This window comes from Daphnia magna, linkage group LG3, assembly GCF_020631705.1.
Source record: "Daphnia magna isolate NIES linkage group LG3, ASM2063170v1.1, whole genome shotgun sequence".
In the NCBI taxonomy this organism is placed as follows: domain Eukaryota; kingdom Metazoa; phylum Arthropoda; class Branchiopoda; order Diplostraca; family Daphniidae; genus Daphnia; species Daphnia magna.
Genome location: NC_059184.1, coordinates 13038977 through 13062239, shown reverse-complemented (window position 1 = coordinate 13062239; position 23263 = coordinate 13038977). Strand labels below are relative to the sequence as shown.

General features: G+C 40.3%; 6 protein-coding genes across 13 annotated transcripts; 1 reads left to right on the top strand and 5 right to left on the bottom strand.

Annotated features, from left to right (window-relative positions):
* Nucleotides 1–96: 96 nt before the first annotated feature.
* LOC116918295 (peptidyl-prolyl cis-trans isomerase FKBP8) lies at nucleotides 97–1936 on the bottom strand. Of its 3 annotated transcripts, none has more exons than XM_032923970.2 (8): nucleotides 1775–1936; nucleotides 1485–1675; nucleotides 1271–1405; nucleotides 994–1202; nucleotides 821–935; nucleotides 592–759; nucleotides 298–519; nucleotides 97–239 (listed from the first exon to the last, which is right to left on the bottom strand). In XM_032923970.2, exons 1-8 carry the CDS (start codon nucleotides 1824–1826, stop codon nucleotides 162–164), a joined length of 1170 nt encoding a protein of 389 aa, XP_032779861.1. In that variant the 5' UTR covers nucleotides 1827–1936; the 3' UTR covers nucleotides 97–161. The 3 variants fall into 3 exon arrangements, with proteins under 3 accessions (XP_032779861.1, XP_032779863.1, XP_032779862.1); XM_032923972.2 differs by having other exon boundaries at nucleotides 97–211; XM_032923971.2 differs by lacking the exon at nucleotides 97–239 and having other exon boundaries at nucleotides 289–519.
* A 337-nt stretch (nucleotides 1937–2273) lies between these two features.
* Nucleotides 2274–6093, bottom strand: LOC116918291 (UDP-glucosyltransferase 2). Of its 2 annotated transcripts, XM_032923966.2 has the most exons (5): nucleotides 5890–6093; nucleotides 5496–5836; nucleotides 2998–5362; nucleotides 2713–2932; nucleotides 2274–2630 (listed from the first exon to the last, which is right to left on the bottom strand). In XM_032923966.2, exons 3-5 carry the CDS (start codon nucleotides 4070–4072, stop codon nucleotides 2336–2338), a joined length of 1590 nt encoding a protein of 529 aa, XP_032779857.2. In that variant the 5' UTR covers nucleotides 4073–5362; nucleotides 5496–5836; nucleotides 5890–6093; the 3' UTR covers nucleotides 2274–2335. The 2 variants fall into 2 exon arrangements, with proteins under 2 accessions (XP_032779857.2, XP_032779856.2); XM_032923965.2 differs by having other exon boundaries at nucleotides 2998–5836.
* A 63-nt stretch (nucleotides 6094–6156) lies between these two features.
* LOC116918462 (UDP-glucosyltransferase 2) lies at nucleotides 6157–8003 on the bottom strand. The gene is made up of 3 exons (XM_032924176.2): nucleotides 6911–8003; nucleotides 6628–6847; nucleotides 6157–6562 (listed from the first exon to the last, which is right to left on the bottom strand). Exons 1-3 carry the CDS (start codon nucleotides 7968–7970, stop codon nucleotides 6286–6288), a joined length of 1557 nt encoding a protein of 518 aa, XP_032780067.2. The 5' UTR covers nucleotides 7971–8003; the 3' UTR covers nucleotides 6157–6285.
* Nucleotides 8004–8111: 108 nt separating this feature from the next.
* On the bottom strand, nucleotides 8112–12097 carry LOC123470349 (UDP-glucosyltransferase 2-like). Of its 2 annotated transcripts, XM_045170552.1 has the most exons (4): nucleotides 11925–12097; nucleotides 8830–9858; nucleotides 8554–8773; nucleotides 8112–8487 (listed from the first exon to the last, which is right to left on the bottom strand). In XM_045170552.1, the coding sequence occupies exons 2-4, from the start codon at nucleotides 9632–9634 to the stop codon at nucleotides 8205–8207; spliced, it is 1308 nt and encodes a 435-aa protein (XP_045026487.1). In that variant the 5' UTR covers nucleotides 9635–9858; nucleotides 11925–12097; the 3' UTR covers nucleotides 8112–8204. The 2 variants fall into 2 exon arrangements, with proteins under 2 accessions (XP_045026487.1, XP_045026486.1); XM_045170551.1 differs by lacking the exon at nucleotides 11925–12097 and having other exon boundaries at nucleotides 8830–9954.
* A 1266-nt stretch (nucleotides 12098–13363) lies between these two features.
* Nucleotides 13364–15843, top strand: LOC116918293 (la-related protein 6). Its single transcript, XM_032923968.2, has 2 exons — nucleotides 13364–13971; nucleotides 14159–15843. The coding sequence occupies exons 1-2, from the start codon at nucleotides 13555–13557 to the stop codon at nucleotides 15191–15193; spliced, it is 1452 nt and encodes a 483-aa protein (XP_032779859.1). The 5' UTR covers nucleotides 13364–13554; the 3' UTR covers nucleotides 15194–15843.
* Nucleotides 15844–17946: 2103 nt separating this feature from the next.
* LOC116918285 (enhancer of mRNA-decapping protein 4) lies at nucleotides 17947–23070 on the bottom strand. 4 transcript variants are annotated; one of them, XM_032923958.2, is made up of 15 exons: nucleotides 22843–23069; nucleotides 22566–22774; nucleotides 22220–22504; nucleotides 21905–22149; nucleotides 21727–21839; nucleotides 21475–21661; nucleotides 20587–21414; nucleotides 20378–20515; nucleotides 19945–20301; nucleotides 19528–19879; nucleotides 19281–19446; nucleotides 19102–19210; nucleotides 18924–19043; nucleotides 18698–18861; nucleotides 17947–18623 (listed from the first exon to the last, which is right to left on the bottom strand). In XM_032923958.2, exons 1-15 carry the CDS (start codon nucleotides 22890–22892, stop codon nucleotides 18437–18439), a joined length of 3510 nt encoding a protein of 1169 aa, XP_032779849.2. In that variant the 5' UTR covers nucleotides 22893–23069; the 3' UTR covers nucleotides 17947–18436. The 4 variants fall into 4 exon arrangements, with proteins under 4 accessions (XP_032779849.2, XP_032779847.2, XP_032779848.2 ...); XM_032923956.2 differs by having other exon boundaries at nucleotides 19281–19879; nucleotides 22843–23070; XM_032923957.2 differs by having other exon boundaries at nucleotides 19281–19879; nucleotides 20378–20494; nucleotides 22843–23070.
* Between the last annotated feature and the right edge of the window lie 193 nt (nucleotides 23071–23263).

The window sequence follows — 23263 nt, the reverse complement described above, 5'->3', positions numbered from 1 at the left end:
AGCCACCTAAAATTACGAACCAAGGTAACGGAATGTTTCCATTTAACTGATTGGCGAATTTCTTGTAGCTTTTAAAGTTAAACCGGTCATTGGGCCTTGAAATTTCAAAGCAACTTCAATATTTGATCAGTACCTTACAGCGTGAGCCACTAAAAAAATGCCTAGAATAGCTTGAAACGGTATGTAACGTAACTTGCTACAACTGCAGTTACTGCTCCAATCATCAATGTCCATGGCACCTTTTAAATGTAAATTAATTAACATGAAAGAAGAAAAAAATTTCCAATTTCAACTGACCGTCAGCTTAACCTTGGGTTTGCCTTGTGAAGTTTTCGGTGTGGGGGTAGAATTAAGATTAAACATTTTTTTATATAGAGATTTCTCCTTTTGGACTTCTAGTTTCTGTTTGGCTTGCAAACGCATCAAATCTTGCTGAACGATTTTACTGGAGGGATCGAGATGCAGAGCCCTTTCCAACAGAGCAATTCCTTCGTTCATTTTCCCCATCGCTGTTACAATCTACGATGAAAGATTAAAATATCACCAGGATCAGCATTTTCATTATTATAAGGATTTTCTTTTTTGACACACCTTTGATTTGCGATAGATGGCTTTGACGTTATCTTTCTGGCACCTCAAGACGTTGTCAACGGATTTTAGAGCTGCATCGTAGGCTTCAATTTTCATTTGTGCTGCTGCCATGTTATTGTATACCTTTAGCCGATCGTCTAAAATCTCTTGCAATTTTTCAGGTGAATCCTTAAACCAAAACCAAAATTATGTGCAACTATTTAAGGATTATTTGCGAGAACACTAATACCGTTTCTGTTTCGTTCTCTGTGTCTAGATAATCCAAAGCTCTTCTATAACACTGAATGGATGAAGTGAAATCACCCCGACTATACCACCAATTACCCCGTTCGCGTTTAGCATTTCTAGAGTAAAGAGAAGTTCTAATAAGCTGTTAACACGGAAATACAAAATGTCGCCTACCCTATCCGGAGTCTTTCATCGATGTTGACCAATTCCAAATCTTCCTCCTTGGAAATTTCCAAAAGTTCAATAGTGTAAAGAATAGTAGCATCTGGCGGGATATCTTTTCCATTTCCGAGGCTTCCATACGCAAATCGAGGTGCAACCTCGACTTGACTGATTTCTCCACAGTCCATTAACGCGACGATTAGATCGATGCCTTGAATAACCTAAATACAATATGCATGAATTGGTGATTTTCCATCGCATTTTATATGGTCAATGCATTTTATCTTACCTCCAAGTCTCCAAGTTGGAATGAGAATTTATCTTTAACATCAACAAATGTTCCATCTGCAAGTTCTCCAGATATTTTGATGGTGCAAATTTCACTAGTAACTGGTCTGGCGTTTGGTGTTCCCTTTTTAATAGTCTAAAATAGATAGGTAACATCAGCTTACTCTAACTTATAAGAGTAGTAGAAATAAAGAAAACAATGACTTAGAACTTACTTTCTTTTTCAATTGGCCACTTCCAAGAACATCAGCCCAAGCACCTTCTATTATTGATTGCTCATCACCACCAGTGGTGTCCGCAGTTTCAAGAGTTTGTATCTTTTCATCATGCTCTTCATGCATACTTGGATCTGGAACTTTTATTTTTTTGCTATCTTCATGATCTTCTGTCTTACCACTTTCCTGATCTGAATACATAAAAACGACACGTCATTCCAACAAAACCATAAGAATTTTTTTAAGAAAAATTAATTCAACAAAATTATTAAAAAAAAACTCAAATAAACCTTTAATCTCTTCTTGAACAGATTCTTTGGTTTTTTCGATCGATTCTTCCATGATAAACTATGAACACTTGACAGGTAAACCGAGTGTTCTAGAAGAGTATTTGATACCAGTTACCACAACGATCAGAATTTCAATATTGACAGCGTAACTAGCAGACGACGGAAGGTCGACCGTACACACGGAATACGTACATGCCATATTTTGAAACTGCGCATAACTGACCAGTACTTTACTTTTAAATTGCAACGGATAAAATTCGGAAATCGTAACAGAAACAAAGGATTATAATACGTTCTCAAGAAATATTATTTCGTACTAGGCATTGGCATCTTGGAATGAACGATTCCAGCCTGCACTATGAGCGTCAATCTGAGACGTCTGCATGACGTAATTGTTTAGCGCCAGAAAATGAATTGTTGCCCACATGAGACAGGAGCCATAAGCAAAGGTAGCGAAAAAGGACAACTATTTATTATGATTCAGATAAGGCTAGTTGAATTGGACTTGAAAGATATGTATTCAGTTCTCGTACAAATTCAATAAGGAACTTTCACTTTTTTCTATTCTTGTTTATTCCTCACATCTTTAGTTGTTACCTTGCTTTTAGACGAGCAGCTGCAGTTTCGCAAACAAAGTAAAACAAAAACAAGTAGAAGAATCCAAACAAGAATCAAGATTAGATATACATCGATCAGCGACCGCTGGTAAGGTGCCAGTTCGCGCGATCCTAATCGCAAATGGTCAACTAATCCATTATGACGGATCACATACTCGGTCCAGAAAACAGCTCTTTCTAGTGGCGTTTCCATTTGATCACGCATACGACCAGACAGCCTTACGGCAGCATCCGAAAAGCTTCAATCAAAAAGTGTTACAAAAAAACAGTTAAAACAAAACTGCCATTTGTTCATTTCTAAATTCACATAAAAGATTATACCATTCATTGAAGAGCAACTGCTGAATTGCGGAACTTAAAGTATTTTCGTTGATTTCCTTCCATTGTAGCTGCAAGGCGTAACCATCATTAACTGCCCGTCGCAGGTTAAGAAACTGATCGATGCCAAAAGGTATTCCTAGCATGGGAACACCGTGATAAATGGCTTCTTGTAAACTGTTTAAACCGCCGTGAGTAATGAAAGCACGACATCCAGGATGCCCTGTTTGCCAAAAAAATTATCTCCCATTATAACTCTAGCAAAGCAATTAAATCGTCGTCTTTTACCCAATAGATCTTGTTGTGGTAACCAAGGAATGGCAAAAACATTGGCAGGCAAATCTGCCCTTATTTTTCCTTTCCATTGCCAAATAACTCGTAAAGGCAAACGGGAAAAAGCTCGAATGAACGACTGCAGAAGATGTTCAGGCATATCTTCCATATTTTGAAGACTCCCGATGCTAAAAAGCAAGAAGCCATCAGCACCAGATACGAAGTCTTCCAAGTTTTTCGGCAATGGCTTGGGAGATCGGCAGTGAATACCACCCACTTCGATGACTTGAGGCGGTAAGGAACGAGGATAAGTGAAACTCGGATGACTGTTGGTAAGAACCACTGTCACATTTCTAATTATGTCGTCAATTTCTTGATAACAAGACATGCCCTTTTCTTTGACAATTAAAGGAATTATAGATCCTTCATACCACTGCTGAAACAACAGAATCACGTTGGTGGCAACAGTGTTGAGGATCCTCTGCCAGAGATTCATCTTATCGGTGTAAGGAGAAAACACTAATGGTACGTAACTAGTATGTTCATCATCGCCCAAAATAGTGGCCATTCCAGGGAATAACGTGTTTGGGCTGAATATCATTAATGGAGCCCTAAAATGCCAAGATAACGGAGCACTTGACATGATTAATACCTGAGAGGCAACAACTAGATCAAATTTATCGTTAGCGAGCATTTGTTGAACTTTTGGGTTATCGTAAAGTACATTCGTAACCTTGGGTGGATACTCTGATTGTGTGCGGAGTAGTTGGCTTGTCAAACCCCAATTACCCCAGTTCCAACTTGATGAAAGTAAACTGTCAAATACGTTCGGATAGTGCGACATGTTCAGGCTTAATTGTTCTAGAACAATTTCGTGAACGTTTTTTAGGTCCATAAAATCGGCCGTCATGTAATTAGTGATAACAGTGATATTATGTCCTCGATTCACTAGTTCTCGAACTAAAGGCACGTACATGTTCTTGTGGCTTTTTGTGCCAAATGGGACCGATATTAGAATACTAGATCCTTCAATAGACGAGGCCACAGCCATCACAATTAAAAACGAAATTGATGCTGATTTCACCACCATGTCTTTCAAAATAAGCACACTACTCAATCAAGTTTGACAAACAACTACTGCTCTTTTGGCCTTGCGAAAAGTTTTTTGGCGAAAAAAAAACGACCAACGTTTATATCTACTAGGCCCCGGGCTATTAGTAATTGTTCCAAAAATGTTGAACTCAATTTTGAGAACCATCTTTTTTTAATTTTGTGGTTATCGTCTGGTAAACAGTTCTTCGGGGACCTTTCAAATTCCCATGATTGATTCTGAAGGGTTGCAGTATCCATTCGATTGCAGTTTTCAACCCAATGTGCAGGTCATTAATACTGGGCGCAGTTTTAAACTTTTTTTTAACACATTGTTTGTTCTTTACTATCTCTGACCTATTGTCACTTTATATGTGCCATGAAATTATTTGCCCATCGAGAAAATTCGAAATGTCCATAGAAGGTATGACACCGCACCATAAAAAGACAAGTTTGACTGGAAACAAAAAGGGGGTACGACGTTATACTTTTCCTTTCTGCTTATCCCATTGTGGCATTTTCGCTTAGCGGCAACATACCACACACGTTATCTTTTTCTCCTTATTTAGACGTACAGAAAATACCGAGTATGCCGCTCGTTTTATCCTGTTCATGAACGGTAAATCAGTACATTCACCCAGAGGGGCAACATGATCTACGTGTCTCAGGCATAATAGAATATCTGTTCTGTATATAGAGCTTCCAAGAATTTACGCGGAACAAAAAGATTGAAAGGTTGACGCCTCACGTGAATGTGAAAGTGAAACTAACAGTATTAGGGGAATGGGTACAAACAGCCATAAATTTCGTTATTTGATTGATGCAATTGCAAAATCATTAACACGAAGATGGCTCTTTGATCTATACCTACAGCATTTCAATAAATTACACTTAAATATTGTTAACGCGAAAAAAAGAGATGCTATAACTAAATTAGTAATGAAATCAATATAGTCAAAAGGTAGGAATCGAAAGGGAGTCTAAAAGAAATGTAAATTAGCGAGATAAAGATGCAAAATATTGACCGCATAACCAACAGTACGAGGGCGGCTTTGTTTGCACAATGCATTCCCACGCCCTGAATCGTGAATACTGATGTCTGATAAGGCCAAGTTTTACACGCACCGCCAATTTTTTATACGAATCACAGCGATGGTAGTAACATTGATACGTCGAATAACTTTCGCGAGTCGTAGTACACGGAATGCCTTTTTTCGTGTGGGACGGTAATTGTTACGCCATTGAGATTATCTAAATATGGATGCTTGGGAAAGAAGAAAATTGCCCTGCGCTAAAGGAAGAAAAAAAAATGCCCGCGTGAATAAAGATTGTGAGGATAAAAGGTTTTAGTGTAGTACGGGGCGGTGTTAACTCGGCCATGAAAGTGCCGTTAGCGGTGCGTGTAAGAAAAATCAACATATTACCTTTTAGATGGAAGACAGGTGACTATTTTCGTGTCCTATGTGAACAACACCTTTCTTTTCTTTGACGAATGGATAACGAAATGCACTCATTTTGATAAAAATCTTTTCAAATTTTTTATCGTGACATTCACGTTATTCATTTTTCAAGTATTGTGTTTTCTTCACTCTGCCTTTTAGTCAATAAAAGACTCGGTTTTTTAATGTCCAGACTTCCTTTTCACGAATTCACTGACTGGTCACCCTTGACTTACATTATTTTGCAAGAAAAATTCTTACGCTCAAAATTATTTTCCCATTATTGTTTGATAGAATGAATTGTGCAGCGGAACAAGTTTGGAAACCTGAAAACAAAAAATAGTTCATTCATGCAAACGCGTTCCACTATGGGGCTTACATTTTTTCTCCTTTCCTTCGGCCGTCTGCTAAATTCGGTGCCGTCATTATGTTAATTCGTCGTTCTGTTTTCAGTCTACTATAATAATGCTGTCACGGTGTACATAACTGCTTCCAGACTATAATGACCAAAGGGTTGCTCTACTTTGATGCGACCTCAATATTTGATTTACACAATCGTCCAGAAAAAACTGCCACCCGAGAACTATGCAAATTATATAAAACCAAGGAATCGCTTTGTTGAGATAACTTAATTATATAAGTGCCATCAGAGCGATAAAAGTGTAACTTTATCAGAATAAACCATGAATTTTCATTTCAAAAATTGTTTTTCGTGCCCTGTAGAATAATACGTTAAAATATTCATACCTTATTGAGGTTGCATAGTTACACATAGTTATTCATTCTTCTTATTCTCTTTGCTCGGCTTACGTCGAAAACATCTCCTGAGGCAGAAAAATGTCAAGACTAGTGGGAAAGTGGCTGCCAAGATCAGAACGAGGTAGACATCGATTAACGCTCGTTGATAAGGTGCCAAATTGCGCGAAGCCAATTGCAGATGTTCGGTCCCGTTGTAACGCATTACGAATTCCGTCCAATAAACGGCTCTCTCAACAGGTGTCTGCACTTGATCGTGAAACAGTTCGTGTTGTCTCCGCATGGTCTCCGAATAACTGTGCAATAAAAAAATTCGGTTGTAAAATTAACGGCTTAAATTTTTTAAGTAGTTTCTTATAACTTCTTATTGTATAATAAATCCATTATTGCAGAGGTCAGTGTTTCTTCATTAATTTCAGTCCACGATAGTTGGAGTGCGTAGCCATCGCTGACGGCTCGATTTACGTTCAATTTCTGATCAGTCCCGAATGGTAATCCTAGTACGGGAACATCGTGATAAATAGCTTCTTGTAAACTATTCAGGCCTCCGTGCGTAATAAAGAGCCTACAATTTTCGTGTCCTAAATAAATTCAAATTTGTTCTATCAATATCGATCAAAATTTCTTTAAGCTATTTTTTATACCGAGAAGGTCTTGTTGAGGTAACCACGGAATGGCTAAAACATTTGCTGGTAAATCTGTCCTTATTTTACCCTTCCATTGCCAGATAACTCGTTGAGGTAAACGTGAGAAAGCGTGGATGAAAGATTGGATCAGATGTTCAGGCATAATTTCCATTGGAAGCATACTGCCCACGGCAAACAAAACGAAACCAAACGGATTGGAAACAAATTCCTCTAGATCCTGTGAAAGTGGTTGAGCAGGTCGGCAATGAATTCCACCCACTTCAACAATTTGAGGAGGCGTCGTACGAGCGTAATTGACAACGGGATGCGTATTGGTAAAAACCAATGAAATGTTTTTCTCCAGTTCTTCTAACGGCGGAATATTCGGCATCGCTCGCTCTTTGACGATTGAATGGATTGTGGAATGATGAAACTGATGAATAAAATAGCCAAACAGTTTCGTAGCAAGAGTGTTGGCCGTTCTCTGTAACAAATTCATCTTGTTGGTGAACCTGGACAAGAAAAACGGGATGTGACTGGGCTCTTCCTCGCCACCCAAAGACTCGATGACACCTGGAAATATAGCATTTGGGGTTAGCATGATAATAGGTGCTTTAAAATGCCAAGCTAACGGGTAACTGCCAGCATTAAATGTGATGGAAATCATGACAAGGTCGAAATGATCTTCAGCCAATAATTGTTTGATTCTTTCATCATCGTAGATTGTCTCCGTGATGATTCTCGGTAGGTTGTAAATAATTGCTGTGCCAATAGACATAGATTTTAACATGAGTGTAGGCGAAAGTAACGCGTCGAATGGGTTGGGATAAGGAGACATGTCGACAACTAATTTGTCCATGACGATCTGACGGACATTTTCTGTGTTTTCCAGTTCAGAACTCTTGTAATTAGTGATGACGGTGATGTGATGGCCTCGACGGGACAATTCTGTAACAAGCGGTACGTACATGTTGTGGTAGCTTTTAGTTCCATAAGGAGAAGAAATGAGAATCCTAGATCCTTCCATTAAAGCAGGACATGCACAAACTGCGAACACGAACATTAATTCGGCTACCATTTTCTATCGTTCCACAAACTATGTGGGTCGACTATAAAATATTGAAGCTGCAAGCAAGAATAAACTTAGGGAACATGACAGTAAGCCTAAATACCTTATCGTGTGTGTGACGTGAGGATCTTCCTATACAGATAAGTATAATCAAATCAGAGATACTCTATTTGAGACTAAATTTTGTCAAGTCATGCACAATATTGTGTCACAATATACAAAAACAAATGGTTTTTTCCCAAGTTATTGCTGCTTCTTTACAGCATCTGTTACTGTTGGCCGGCGACAGCAACACCTTCGCACGCAGAAAAACATTAGTAAAATGGGAGTAATGAAAAAAAGAGCCATAACTAAATAGACATCGACTAGTGCTCTCTGATAGGGTGCTAAATCGATTGAACCCAAACGCAAATGTTCGGTGCCATTATGACGCAATACGAATTCAGTCCAAAAAACGGCTCGCTCTAGAGGTGGTTGAATTTGATCGCGAAACATGGCGGATAATCTCTTGGCCGATTTTTTGTACCTGCCGTAACGGGAAAAATGTCGTCGTCTTTCAAAAAAATAGATTTTTAGAAACAATTTGAATTACTTGGAATCGTGTAAGATATCTTGGATGGACGTAGTTAATGTTTCTTGGGTAACATCTTTCCATTCCAGTTTAACAGCATAGCCTTCCTGAATAGCCCGTCCAATGTTATGATATTGATCGGTACCGAATGGAAATCCCAAGACCGGAACTCCATGGTAAACTGCTTCCTGCAAGCTGTTTAAGCCCCCGTGAGTTAAAAATCCTCGACAATGTCGATGTCCTAAATATCAAAATTTAGTTAACTATTTACTCTTAATTACAAAATTATATCTTTGCCTAATAAATCTTGCTGAGGCAGCCATGGGATGGCCATAATATTTCGAGGTAAGTCGGATCGAACTTTGCCCTTCCATTGCCAGATCACTCTTTGAGGTAGACGGGAAAAAGCTTTGATGAAAGACTGAATCATCTCTTCTGGCATGTCTTCCATATTAATGGCGCTACCAACTCCGAAGACAATGAATCCAGCTTCGGATGAAGAAACATACTTTTCTAAATCTTCCGGGAGGGGTTTAGCCGGGCGACAATGAAGTCCACCCACTTCAATGACTCGCGGTGGAAGAGTTCTCGGATAGCTGAAACTCGGATGACTGTTGGTGAAGACCAACGAGAAATTCTTTTCAATTTCAATAAAAGGTGGGCATTCCGGGTTGATTGTCCGCTTGAAGATGCTGTGCACCGTTTCCAAGTGCCAGTCATGAACAAATGTTTGAAAAAATTTGGACACCAGATAATTGATGGTGCGTTCATAAAGGCTCATTTTGTCGGTGAAAGAGGAGAGTAAAAAAGGAACATAACTGTGGTGTTCGTCATCCCCCAGCAATGAAGCCCGTCCTGGGAATAAAACGTTGGGACTTATGGCGATTGTTGGAGCTTTGAAATGCCAACCGAATGGGTAGCAAGTCAATCCGCATGCTTCAGAAATCATAACCAGGTCGAAACTTTCACTGGCCATTAGCTGCTGGACGCGTGGGTCCCCATAAGTGATTTCGGCATTTGTTGATGGTTGGTTCATGAGGATTTTGACGACTTCGACAGCCATGTCGATTTTCTTCCATGGGTCCGACATGACTGTAAACATATTGGGCAATTTCGAGATGTCTATCGCCAATTCTTCTAGCCATATTTGCCGCACGTTGTCCAGCCGAGCCACTTCGCTGATGTCGTAATTGGAGATGATGGTTACATGATGTCCTCGTGTTGCCAGTTTTTTCGTTAATGGGACGTAGACATTCTGATGGCTCTTTGTACCGTGAGCAGCTACAATGAGGATTCGAGATCCCTCCGCCACTGGTAGAGCCTCACCTAGGAAAATTGCGAAAACAAATAAAAACAACTTCATCTTTAATTTCAACGTAAGAACGTAACGACTGTCTCCATTAGTTTTCAACGACTAATAGTTTTTACATGTGGATTTTATCGATCTTAGCTATCCCAGGTTCTTTTTTATCTCTCTGTATGGATGATACAGCTATATGAAAGAGATAGGGTCATTTGTTACATTTTTCTTATCTTTAAGAGAAAGCTTAACATTGCGGTTCAATGATTTTCGGCTGCTAATATCCGATGGCGCACAAGTAGTTCAGGACACCACTCCTAGATGGCGTTTAAACCGGAGACAAAAACTTTTGCAAAGCGGCGTTTCTTTAAACGAAGGCAAATGAAAATTTCTAAAGAGATTTCCGTAAAGAGAATGAGGTCCAACGAGATGGGGACAATCACACGCACACACACACGTTTTTTGTTTTTTTTATTCTTTTGTTTTTACGATCTTTTCCCGATTGAGAACAAGGACTTGTACGCGTCCATTGTTTTCCATTGCTGGTTTTTCACATGCTCAAAATATGGCGATGGGAAATCATCTGTCACTAAGAGAGAGAGGAATCTGTTGTCAATTGGTTGGATGAAATCGTGACGCAATCATCTATAGATAAAAAAATTTTTTGTTGCAATTTTTTTCCCGTCTTTTATTTTGATTCAAATAAGTGTTCCGTACGGTGATATGATCGCGGCAGTAAAAATATCATTATGGATCAGGGTCGTTCACTACATCATCTTACTCCTTTCATTTCTTTCGTTTAAAAAAATGTAGAAAAAAAAGGACAGTTTTCTAGAATTCTCTTACAGCACAGCAAACAAGAAACACAATAAAAGACAACTGACGCTAAGAGCCATATTCACTTGTCTAACGTACAATGACCCGAATTATTGAGAAAGAGAAATGATCATTTTTTCGTAGGACGATGAACTGTAATGATGTTCCCGAAATAAAACAGCAAAAAAAAAAAAGATATTTTCTGTAATTTTCGACCCATTGTAACGAATCGTATAAAAAAAAACGGGGTTTTAGAAAGTGACGTGGTTTTTTTCTCTATAACGTTTTATACTTTCGCTCCATTGCGTGTGGAGAAAATTCCATCCGGGTTTTCTCCAGGTAAAAAAGAAAGTGAACAAACACGCATAACCGATGTATGTTTTCCAAATAACCGGAAGAGTTCAGCGTCCTACCGCCTCCGGCACTGACGCACGTTGCTAAGGTGGGCAAGATCTATGACCGACAAGAACAATTTCAATAGGTGAACAATGCCCTCCTGTTAGAAAAACGATCGTACGACAACACACGAGTGTTGCACCACTTGTTCACGAGATGTGCTCGTGATTAAAAAGACATCCTGAACCAACACGAAGAATGTCTGAATAGCAACACGCAAGTATTTCACCTGACGACGGAGATTGCTGGTTATGCATGAACTTTCCACCCCAAACAAAACTGTTCCCTTGTACACCTTTGATCATTTCCTTACAGATAACGAAAAAATACACATAGCAATTCAGTATTATAGACAAGGTACAATTTCCATTGGAGTTTGACCGGTAAATAGAGCGAAAGAAGTCTGATCAAGCCTCAACCACCGACCCCATTCACTTAATGAAACCAGCGAGAATCGACTAGAAAGTTGCATCGATTCTCCTTCGAGTACTAACTGAATAGGCTTTTTTCTCTCTGGTTTCAATAACGAATTAAGAAAGAAAGAAAAAAACACATTCATAGAAATTACGTTAGAAGCAATAAAATTCTACAATTGCTAATGAGAATATTTCTGTTGACAAAGAAACCGGTTAGAATTTAACAACCGGGCCGCAACTGCTAAACAGTAGTACTCGAAATAGCTGAACGAAACTCAAAGCAAATAACAAGGTCAAAATGTGTGAGGTTTCCTTTTTTTTCAAACAATAATAATAAGCTGTTCACTACTAGAACGTTGGCAACATTTATGGTTACAGGATTTGTCTCTACAGATTTACAGTGACAGTATGAGCAGGTCCTGCTCAAGGAAAAGCGACTTTTCCATAAATGGAGCGAAAAATACCTATAGGTTGAATCGATGTGGAGTTTTGACGTCACCCAATGTGGGTCCACTTTTAACTCGATTTACAGTCCAACAAGACTATCCCATTAAGTATTCATCACAGAGAGGCACACGTAAGGTAATACTAACACCGTTTCAGTCGGGTTACGATGGCACTAGTGTGGTTTCAGTGACTCACGTAAAGCTGTATCGTATGATGGGTCTGACGCAAGGTCTACTAACCGTCTTAAAAAAGTCGTAAGATTTGTAAAATTCTTTTTTGTATTTCCATAATTTGATTAATATACGTGGTGACGAAATATGAAACAAAAATACTAAAATAAAATATCGGGCAAGGTCGTTGGAGAAAATCAACGTTACAACGTTGGCCGTTTTATTGGAAACAAAAGAAACTCTATAACAATGGCGGAACCGCTTTTTTCTTCCCTCCCCAGAATTCCCCGCAAGACCACATAAAAATGAAATTAATTATTTCTAAATAGTGGGAATGGGCAATTAGACATTATCATTAAAAACAAATGATTTAACTAAAGTCGATAACCTTGAAATGTTTTAAGATCTGGCGATGTCTCTCAGAAGGAAATGCCACCCTTGTTGCCAAGTGTCTATCTGCAAAATGACGAAATTTGAATTAAAGGAACGATAGCATTCACAACCCTTGTCAAGAGTACATACGTTTTACATCCTCTAATCACGTGGACGTTACATCCGTTGATTGCATCAGTTTTATCACCTGGAAAACGGAAGATCCGTAATCCCGAAAAGAATATGGCACCTAGAACTTTGCCCGGGCTTTATTGAAAAAGAAAAATGCTCTTTGTCCGATCACGCATTTTTGCCGTGGACAACCCCACTTTCGGGTTTCACTGGGAAGGGTAATGGGTCCCTGACAAAATTAGGTACATCAAGGAGTACATCGAAGACAGACAATGACAGCCATTTTGATTCCTTAAATCTGGAGTCAGGGCAAGCATTTTCTTTATTGCTCAGTAAACCTACTTGTCTCCACGTGGAAATTTTCATTTCGGAGGGGGATCCCATCTTTGTCAAATTAGACCAAAGTAAAATTACCGATGAAAAGACGAGGAAAAAAAGAGAAAGCCCTAAATGAACTTTAAATATCATTCGTTAACCACACACATAAATCATGAAAAATATGTCGACTTGGCAGTAAAAACTGCAACGTACAACGTGTCATTTTGCCGCATCATTCTAGAAAAAAAAGTAGGAATGATGAAACGAGGCTGTAGACAAAACGAAATAGCTCCGGGTAATACCCCCCCACCATGTAGCGACGTCAAGAGCTGAGGCGACTTACCGGCAGGAGCTCCACCCCCTGCCCATCGTCTCCCCTTGTGTTGGGAGATACACGTCACAACTAGTGCCACTGCTCTGACGTCACGCAGTATACAGTCTGCGTATAAAAACGAGCAGTGGTCAGACGGCGAGAATCAGTGTTTGCGCGGCAGATCACGCGGACGGACGAGACTCTTAACTCGCTTTTGGCTGCGCTTTCTCTCGTCTCTTTTTCATCCAATCGTTTTGGCAAATTTATTTTTCAAGTTAAAGAGTTAAAACTTATTTTACTCGCTTCCCCGACATCTTTGGAGGAAAAAAAAAAAAGAAGAAAATGGCCCCCAATCCAAATGAATGCGTGGTGGTCTTGCAGATGCAACAATCGTCTCCAACTGCCCAGGAATTGTCGGGCCAAATAATCAAGATTGTCACTAGCGACGTCGATTCAACATCGGACGAAGGTGAGCATTTTTACGATGCTTCTTCTGACATTGGCGGTACTGGTGGCAATGGCGGGAACGATGTTTCCGACGACAGCGCCCCAGAGAACAATAGCGGCAACAAAGCAGATTCTGGCATTGAAGATGTAACTTTCGAGATCCCCGATGCCGAACTGGCGGCTCAAATTGTTGAGCAGGTCGAGTTCTACTTTTCCGATGCTCATATTCTCAAGGATGCCTTCCTGCTTAAACACGCCCGCCGTAACCGTGATGGATTCATCTCATTGAAACTCATCACTAGTTTCAAGAAGGTAACAACAATTTTACTACTTTCTTTATCCTTTCACTTATTTACATGCTGGCTCTCCCTAATGGTCTATAGTACAATTTAAGACCTTGGCCCGTTTCCAAAACTGAATGAAATTGAACAACAAAAAAAAAAAGAATTCCATTTTAAAATTTCTCGTTCTTTATGTTTTTTTTTTTTGGCGTTGACAGGTGAAACACGTAACCAAGGATTGGAGAGTCGTTGCACACGCGTGTCGGACCTTGTCCAAAGAGCTCGAAGTCAACGAGGCCGGTACTAAGGTGCGCCGCGTGGCTCCCCTACCCGAAACAGACGAGACAAGCCCATCACGTACGGTCGTAGCTATCGGCTTGGCAGTTGACAAGGCCAGCATTGAAGGAGTTGCCGAAATGTTTAATGGCGTCGTTCAACAGGGCGCAATCGGATTGATTCGCATTCTACGACCTGGCAACACTATCCCGCCAGATGTCCGCCAATGCGCTAATCGCCATCCAGACATTTTGACATCCATTTGCGCTGTAGTCGAATTCGAGCAAGCCGAATGCGCCAGAGCGGCTCTTAAAGATGCTCCCGCATTGATGCCTGCAGGTGTCAAATTGGTCGAATTAGCATCTCGTCGTAACGGAAGCAACAAAACGTCGCCCGCATCGTCTCGTCCGGTGACTCCGAATTCAATGCCATCGTCGGAGAACAACACTCCGAACAATCGACGCAAGCGTCGCGGTGCTCAGCAGAAAAACGTGGTCGTTGTCCAGGATTCTGATGCTGAGACTCCGAGGTCTCCATTCTTGCGTCGCCATCAAAATGATTCGACGTCGTCGACGCCGATCCATTCGCCCCAACAGCGTCGTCATCATATGCCGGCCCATTTGACGGGCAATAGCCGTGGCAACACGCGTCAAAACAGCCCAGATTTACATCATCAAGTAACACGCCCAAAATCGTGCAGCTATTCGGAACCCATGACGAGCACTCCAGCCGGAACTGCCACCCCACCCGGATCGCATAGTCCATGGGTACGTCGTCGTCTTGGTTTGGTAGCTGGCGGTGGACAAGAATCCGGACGATCCAGCCCGCTAGCTGATAATCGTCTTTCTGTTCCGGCTAACATCGTCCGTATGCCCAATGGGCCGGATGGCACTCGCGGCTTCCATGTTCAAGGACAACACGGTAAGCCGCGCTCAGCTTCCGCGCCCGAAGTCTCGCTCATGGTGACCGTTTTCTAAATAGAAATAAGAGGAAATGCCGGGGGAAACGGGAAATTCGAATTTTTTGAGCGAGGGAAGATTTATTATTTCATGTAAATGTTTTTTTTTTTTTTTTGTCGCGTGAATGTGTGTGGTACCACTAGATTGAAAAAGTGGTACATGATTATATAATTATTATTATCTGTCAGAGTTTAGTTTTTTTTTTTTTTTGGTACATAGGCAGCTTTTGAGTTCAATGCCTATCAAAAATTGAAGAAGGTAAAAGAAGGAAATAATCTCTTTTTCTGTTAATTATAATGTTATTTCTTCAAATTATTTTTTTGGGGGGTCGGCTGTGATAAGGTTTTTGTGTCTGTGTTCATCGTCATCGGGTATTGTGAATCATGTCTCATCAAATTAATTATTATTATTTTTTTTTTTTGGTCCACCAACTAGTCCCTCTTATGTAACCATAACTCCCTAATTCAATTCTTTAGACTCATTTGGAATTGATTCTTTCTCTCGAAACCCATTCCACATATTACTTGAAATAATATCAAAAATTTTCAACTTCCTCCCTCGTCGTACCTGTACATATAATTAATTAATACATCGCAATTTATTACATCTAAATGTCATGCAATACTGTCGGGAATTTTTAGTTGTTGTAATTTATGGGATTGAAGGAGGAAAATCAAACAATACACTTGAATTTGTTGATACATATCAACAACAAAAAAAAAAAAGAGAAATCTTTTCTTGTTTCAATAGGAAATTATTCTAAATGAGGGCAATCAACTGTTTGTGAAATTTGATAGTGCAGTAGTAGCCACTGTGCGTACGCTACTAAGCATGTTCCGGCTTTCTCTACTAATCGTGTTGGCGTGAGTGACGGCCGTGGCCTCCTTTCCTTTATAAAATTTGCTCAAAAACAAATATACTGACATTTCAAAATGGGTATAGCAAAACAAAACATTGAAATACTTCCTTATTTTTTTTTCTACGTTTGGTTAATAAAGATCATTTCCCTTATTAAGAGAAATACGGAAATTAAAACAAAGGTCGATTATTTCTATTTCTCAAGTAGTAAATTGGCAGAACGCCAAACGATTTTTCCGGTTCACCGTTTATCCCTGTCTAGTTGCGTTGTCGTGACTCACGTTTGCACAATACTTTTCCCGGCAGTGATTTTTAACAAAAGGTACATAGTCTCACTTTGAGCAAGAGTTACTATAATCAAAAGGTTTAAAGTGTTACGCTCTAGATAAGAACAATGATAATGGGTACCCCCCTCAAACTGGGATAATCAAACGGATCTTTAAAAAAAAAAAGGCCCGTCAATGTCGTCTACCGAACCGGAAGAGGAAATATTTCGTGCTGTAGAAAAACGAGGTCACCAAAAGAAAATCTTAAACCCGTAGAAAGACTTGTACACATCATCATATCCTGAGGGTAATATTTACAACGTTTCACAACATCCGCGGGACCTTCGAATAAACGGGACCTTGAAAAAATAAAACGAACGTCCGACACTCCGTAAATATTGAAGCCATTTCCCGCGGGAAAGAAAAATGTGTATCACCACACACATTGCTTTCCCGATAAAATGATGCAATATCAAAGCCATTTCCGCAGTTTCGTTTGTCCTACCTCCCTGATGTTGGCAAAAGATTGGACTTTTGTTTGTTGAGTATTTCCTTTTTGAAAAGTGAGAGATGTTATCTGAAAAAAAAATGGTCACGTCCACTGGCGCACGTACGCCGTTCTCCAGATGAACCTGTAACGCAGATACTTGACTATCGTGTGTGTGTTTGGACTACATTTAAATAAATAAATAAATAAACGTATGCGAGTCCAAAAGTTGTGTGTGTGTAAAACAACAACATCGATGTCAACAATGCATGAATTCGAACCGTACACACAATCCCGTGACTTGTGTTTTCACGTTCCCGCACGCGACACGGTAGCGCAGAGCAACGTGACACATACACACACACACCACACACAAAAAAAAAAAGGAGGTTGACGATCTTGGAAGAGTGACTTGGCGGGATGTTTAAAAATGGACTTTGGGGTCGGGAGGAAAAAGCGAAAATAAACTGCTGACGTTGGCGTCGAGACGCCAATTTCACGTTTTTTCCGCTGAGAGTTTCACGTGACGAAACAATACCAAGTCAACAACAAGCATTGCCTCTCCCCCGTCTCAACAAATAAAAAAAATTTAGTTAAACTTTTATCGCATTACTCACAGAAAAAAAATTCCTTGGACTCGATCGCCTTACCATTGAATGAACCAATCACAATAAATGGCGTGATGGTTCAAACATCAGTAAAAGAAAATACCAAGCGAGAAAGAGAATATTATTATTATTTTTTTTTTTTTTAGGCTGTCTGGAATAGAGACAAGAAAACATCCCCGGGGCGGTCTCGCCGCTGTTGCAACGTGATAAAAAACTCTAACACGCATTTCTTAACTGTCCCACTAGGAAGCGATAATATGTTCCTTATTTCCCATATCCTATGTGTGACTGTGCATAGTGGAGAATAATCTAAAAATAAAGAAACTCAAAATCCACATGTTGGATTCTTGGGTCACAACAAATCCTTGGGCGGGTGAGGCGTCATCAAACGGCGTGACCTCCAGACTGGTTAACTTCACTTGCTTCTGTTATTCAATTACAGTATGTGCGCATTTTCTTTTCATCTTTTTCGCGAAAAAACACAAACACAGTAAACGTCCTTCGAAAGACAACCGTCTAGAATTACATAAATCACAGCCCCATCACGCGCTATCTTACTGAATTTCCTTGTATTTTTTGTTGTTATTATTTTCACGTCTTTCTCAGTTTAAAGATGGCATCGCCTCCAAGTTAATTGTTTTCTTTGTTGTGCGAAAAAAGAAAGAAGAAATCAAGATGGGGGACAAAAAGATAAAGGAGAAAAATGCAGGCAAAGAATCGAATGATAAATCAACAAAACTTGGAACAAGCGGTTAAGACTACAGACTTCCTTCCCAATAGCAATCGAACCCACAAACACGTCACGACGATCCGCGCCATGCTGCTATCCACAGTTAAGTAATGCATGGCTTTTCTTATTTTCTATCTAGAAAAAGAATTGAGCTTGTGCAGCGATGAAAATGAGGGATGGATGCACAAACGCAAATGAACGAAACCGATTCTATACGCGTGAAAAGAAGAAAAAAAAAAGAAAACAAACAAAAAACATGCGCACCCTATTTTGTTGACGTCATGAAGATATTGTTTCGTTTGACCCCTTTTGTTATTCCGGTTTGGTCAATGGAACTGCGCAACGCAATAACAAACGCAATTGACGTTGTAAAGGACCACTTGGGTTGTTGGCGATCTGGGCCTGCAAGTTTGCCACTAGTTGAGGCATCACCTTGGGTGCGTGCTCCTTAATCTGAGGATCTCGAAAGTTCACGGCCATGACGGCTTCTTGAAGATACCTGACATGAAACACATACATTTCTTCATCTCATCCTTGCGCTTTTCAAAGAAAAATATCTGAAAGTTAATTTACTCTAATTTCAGTTCCGTCGATGTGCCAAGATCTGCTGAAAGCTGTTGGATCAAAGCCAACAAGATCTGTGGCGGAAAGACACATGGGTGAACCGAAAAGAGTTTCTGCGCATCAACTCGAGCGCAAACAAACATCACCATGCTTAAGTCATTCATGTACAGCGCCTAAGTCATCAAATGAGATAAAATCGCCAAATAAATAAACAAAATAAATTTTGAAATTTTACCCTTTGAAAAGCTTCGAATAATCGTCCCTCGTGAATCATGTGTTTCAATTGGATTTGAAGTTCGGCTGGCGTTAGTTCTACAACTGCGGGCGTCACTGCGCGTGACTGGATTTGTGCCGCCTACATGAATGGCTAATGAGATTACAACGTAGATTGGAAGAATATGGAGGTGAATTACGTGAACTGCCATCATGGCTCCGTCTAACGCCAATTTCTGATCCTTAATGGCGAGCTGCATTTCGGATTGGATCACAGGAGTCAAAAGCATTCGTACTTTTTCTGGGAATCTACATAGAAATGGGAAAACAAAACAGCAATCAGGATCTTGTTTGTTCCACTAAAATTAACAAAAATTACTCGTTAGATATTTTCTTCAACTCCGTCTTTGTATCGGTTGAAATGGATTGCCGAACTTGATCCAGGACGACGGCTATCTTATCCATGGTAGCGTTGAGTTGGGCGGTCGACTCTTTGTCCTGCAGCCTTCGATGTCGTTCCAGGTTGCTCTCGATATTGCGCACGACTGGGTAGATAACGTTATTTGTATTGAAATGACGTGTGATGCAAATCTTTTCTGAATAGTCATTTCTAATTGAATGCTCACATTCTGCGATGCCTTTGGAGAAAGTGGTGTGCAACTGAGTGAAAAGACTGTGGAATGAGCCCTCCAATGACGGAAGCAACTGCGATGCAATGGCTTCCTTGCATCCGCGATTCATGGCCGATACGGCTGCCGAAGAAGTCGCTTGGCTGTAGGCATCGACGATGGTTTTGTTTTGCGACAACTGCGTCAGTAATTGAAGCGTTGTGTTCTTCAGAACAGGTTCCAGTTTGTTCATCTCGCTCGCAATGACCGACTGCAATTCTTTGCGAATAAAGTCGACACTCCTTTGCTCTAAAGTGTGCGCTTTATTCTCAAACTCTGACCGGATGGTCGACTGGAGTTTTGACACCGACTAACAAATAGACCAGATTAAGCAAATTTTTATTCGGGAATTTAAAAAAAGAGAAAAACAAATACCTGCTGAGTTTTGGACGGAGAATTAATTTCATCCAATTTTTTTAATTGCCTATCGAAATAAACTGCAAGGGTAGACTCCATTTGGGCAATCCAGGACGGCTGGACAGTTGCGGGTGATTGCATTCGCGTCATTTCTGACTTCAATTGGCCGATTTCGTTCTTCAATTGTTGCTGTTCAGCTCGCTGGGCTGATACCAGTTGAACCAATTGATCGAGCGATTGCTGCATCATTTGCAATTGAGCAGAGTTTCCAGCATCCGTTTCACGTGCTACTGGCTCTTTAGGCCGTTGCAATGGCTGAATGCCCAGCGGTGGAAGAACGGATGGCCATGTGGGTTGTGCTGTCGAAGCCTGCGGCTGTAATAATATTACATTAAATCACACACACATCGACAATATTTAAAAAAGAAAAAAAAAAAGAAAGCAAAACTACTTCAACGACAAGGACTTCTTTAAACAATTCCAGCAAACTGCCGTTTAAATCCGCAGATATGGAAGAGGGAGTAGAAGGAGCTGCAACAGCGGAAGTAGGGTAAGTGCATAGCGGTTCCTGAACAGATGGTGCATTAGGCTAGATTAAAGAAGAAGAGGTGCCCAAATAATTACAACGGCCGTAACCAAAAGCTCAAAATGACGCCATACTTTGTCCATTATGGGGGAAGATCCTTTACTGTTGGCAGAGGCTGTACGCACCAAAGCCGGTGATAAAGCGATTGGATAGGCCGATAAGGCGTCCTGAAGAGCCGGGCCGGTAGGGACAGTGGCCGAAGAAGTATCAGGCGACTCAATGGAGCCTTCTGTTAGAGGTCTTGTGCCCAAGATTTCTTCTACTTCACGACTGGGACTGCTACCTCCACTGGGGATACCGTTCCGTTTTGGTGTAGTGGAGGAGGTGACCTCAGGTGTTGGGCGGCGTGGGCTCGACAGTGCCAAAATTTCGTTGGGTGCGGGTGGTAAAGGACTCACCGTGACGGGTGATGTCACTAATGATTGCTTCTGAGAGTCAGTGTTTGTTTTGGCCGGTGAAACGAAAGCATCGGGCGTCAACAGGTTGATATGATTGGTGGTAGATGCTGCTGTCTTAACTACATTTACAGGTTCGTACTCTGAAGTTGTGTTGATCGTGGAGAATGAAGTTCCAATGCCTTCGCCCAAAGGGACTGAGGTACCCAATTCGAAGACGGCTTTGCATTTTTGCAACGACTTGGGTTGCACGATTAACATCTTCACTATTACTTTAGTAGCCTTTTCGTCTCCATCGAAATCTTCATCGCCCATGGGCTGGGAAGGTGGTCTTATGGAGGCCTCACGGATGGCAACGCTAATAGCTGAAAATGGTAGCAATAGTTGGGTGATGCTGCTCACTTTAGAGACGGTCGGTGCTTCGGTTTTAAGAGAATCATCAACACCGTCATCAGACAATGCATGTTTTTCGTCTTGTTCTTGTTCTATGTGCATCACGTAAAGGGCCTACGCCAGCAAAATGAAAATGAATATTAAGAAATGACAAGCTGTAATGGATATACTCACTTTACGATGAATATCAGATATGACAAGGTAGGATGCTGACAGGTCAAGTGTCATCTTTTGGACAATGGGTGTGTTATCATCCGACTTGAAACGGATGGTCTGATGACATTTCCATAACTCGCAGGACCATAGCTTGAACTCGGTATTGTTTTCGGCAGATGTAACAGCCCATTTCCACAATGGACATCTAAAAGGGAATACATAAATTCGTGTTAAACGATGAGAAAACGTGGAAGTTGGCAATTTTCTTACTCTCTGATGTTTGGATGGCTTAAATTATCCAAAAAAATGATACCCGATAGTCTTTTGCCTTCATGAGGTTGCCATTTGTGCAGACTTTTGGGATCCTCTTTTTTTGTATTCACCTTTAAAATAAGATAAAACATTTTCGAGTTGAAAAAAAAAATGTTTATATATAAAATCTTTTTACCAAAAAGAATCTGACATAGCCATCAAGGCTGGCGACTGCAATCGCAGTCGAGTCCGGGGAAAATGCTATATCAACCACAGCATCATCGAAAGAAGTAATTTGGGTGGCTCCGGTTGTCACACTGGGATAAGTGACTGTGCCATTGATGTGACCCAGATGCCATATTTCCACACGACATTCATGTGATGATGCAAGCATCAATGCATGATCATCGGCATCATTTCGCCAACCGTCATTGGCTTCGTCTATATCGGAGGAACATTATGAAGTACATTTCATTGCTGACCATTTTGAAATTAAACAAACATTACTGACCAAGACTTTTGGGATTTTCTGGAACATAAGGGCACCATACCACTCTGTGGCAATCACTGGAAGTAGTAATTCCATCGGGATTTACTTGCAAAATCAATTGAGCAGTTGATCCAACAATTTCATGGACCAAAAGGTAACTATATTCATCGACAGCTGCCACAAGTATCCTTTTTTCGTGGAAGGCAAATGAAAGATCTCTAACAAAGCCATGGAATCCTTTTAATAGAATTCTATCACTGCTTCCACTTCTTATTACACGGACCATTCCAGCTGATTTACCAGGAACTAAACAAGGCAACCAAATTTTTCATGTACCTACATAACTAAAAACCTTTTGAAAAGTTACCAGTTAGGGCATATGCAAAATATTGGCCCTTGTAATGAGTGGCAACTAGGTTTCCCCAGTGGAATGCCTTGTCCCAGGATGAATCTACAATGTTTTTTACTTTGATCTGTGAGCTACCAGAGCGATGTCCTCCATTAACTGGATAAATAATAACATCTTCTGATGACTTTGTTGCAACACTTTGCCAATCCATAGCTTCTGAAAACATACTGCAAAATTTTGTTATTATGGAATGCCATTCTTAATTAAGTATCCAAAAAAATTTTAAGTCACACACATGGTAAGTTCATCATCTTTGCTCCTTTGGCCGTTAAAACTACAGCTCATGGTGAATTTCTTAAGGGATATACAATCAATTAGAAAAAACAACCATGAACGTTAAAATACAAATGATTTCACAATCTTCGTATCGGAAACTGAAACTAATAAGACAGACGTCCAAACGAGTTATTGCTTATTGCCGGTGTGTAACGTTTTAACCCTGTTTCGGTCTCGAGTGGAGTGGTATAGGTATAGCCTATGCAGAAAACAAAAGAAGATCGTAGAGCGGCTTACGAAAACATGTTGATAAACAAAACATTTTCATCTTGTTCAAGATTTGGCGGCTTAGTCTAAGTTGCTCTTCTAAGATTTTAGGCTTAGACTTACTATGCGAGTAATTGCTTTTCACATAACCATATTTTGTTTTTAAAAAATAT

What these genes read in the sequence shown, in the direction of transcription:
- LOC116918295 (XM_032923970.2), bottom strand. Translation starts at nt 1,826, where the DNA reads ATGGAAGAATCGATCGAAAAAACCAAAGAATCTGTTCAAGAAGAGATT. An exon ending in GATGAAAGACTCCGGATAGG is followed by an intron (nt 936 to 993) that starts GTAGGCGACATT and finishes TCTTTACTCTAG; the next exon opens with AAATGCTAAACGCGAACGGG. An exon ending in CAGAGAACGAAACAGAAACG is followed by an intron (nt 760 to 820) that starts GTATTAGTGTTC and finishes TTTTGGTTTAAG; the next exon opens with GATTCACCTGAAAAATTGCA.
- LOC116918291 (XM_032923965.2), bottom strand. Translation starts at nt 4,072, where the DNA reads ATGGTGGTGAAATCAGCATCAATTTCGTTTTTAATTGTGATGGCTGTG. An exon ending in ACCACAACAAGATCTATTGG is followed by an intron (nt 2,933 to 2,997) that starts GTAAAAGACGAC and finishes TTTGGCAAACAG; the next exon opens with GGCATCCTGGATGTCGTGCT. An exon ending in CAGTTGCTCTTCAATGAATG is followed by an intron (nt 2,631 to 2,712) that starts GTATAATCTTTT and finishes TTTTGATTGAAG; the next exon opens with CTTTTCGGATGCTGCCGTAA.
- LOC116918462 (XM_032924176.2), bottom strand. Translation starts at nt 7,970, where the DNA reads ATGGTAGCCGAATTAATGTTCGTGTTCGCAGTTTGTGCATGTCCTGCT. An exon ending in ACCTCAACAAGACCTTCTCG is followed by an intron (nt 6,848 to 6,910) that starts GTATAAAAAATA and finishes GAATTTATTTAG; the next exon opens with GACACGAAAATTGTAGGCTC. An exon ending in GATTTATTATACAATAAGAA is followed by an intron (nt 6,563 to 6,627) that starts GTTATAAGAAAC and finishes TTTATTGCACAG; the next exon opens with TTATTCGGAGACCATGCGGA.
- LOC123470349 (XM_045170551.1), bottom strand. Translation starts at nt 9,895, where the DNA reads ATGAAGTTGTTTTTATTTGTTTTCGCAATTTTCCTAGGTGAGGCTCTA. An exon ending in GCCTCAGCAAGATTTATTAG is followed by an intron (nt 8,774 to 8,829) that starts GCAAAGATATAA and finishes TTTGATATTTAG; the next exon opens with GACATCGACATTGTCGAGGA. An exon ending in GATATCTTACACGATTCCAA is followed by an intron (nt 8,488 to 8,553) that starts GTAATTCAAATT and finishes CCGTTACGGCAG; the next exon opens with GTACAAAAAATCGGCCAAGA.
- LOC116918293 (XM_032923968.2), top strand. Translation starts at nt 13,555, where the DNA reads ATGGCCCCCAATCCAAATGAATGCGTGGTGGTCTTGCAGATGCAACAA. An exon ending in TCATCACTAGTTTCAAGAAG is followed by an intron (nt 13,972 to 14,158) that starts GTAACAACAATT and finishes TGGCGTTGACAG; the next exon opens with GTGAAACACGTAACCAAGGA.
- LOC116918285 (XM_032923956.2), bottom strand. Translation starts at nt 22,892, where the DNA reads ATGAGCTGTAGTTTTAACGGCCAAAGGAGCAAAGATGATGAACTTACC. An exon ending in GCTATGTCAGATTCTTTTTG is followed by an intron (nt 21,840 to 21,904) that starts GTAAAAAGATTT and finishes CTTATTTTAAAG; the next exon opens with GTGAATACAAAAAAAGAGGA. An exon ending in AAGAAGTCCTTGTCGTTGAA is followed by an intron (nt 20,302 to 20,377) that starts GTAGTTTTGCTT and finishes ATATTATTACAG; the next exon opens with CCGCAGGCTTCGACAGCACA.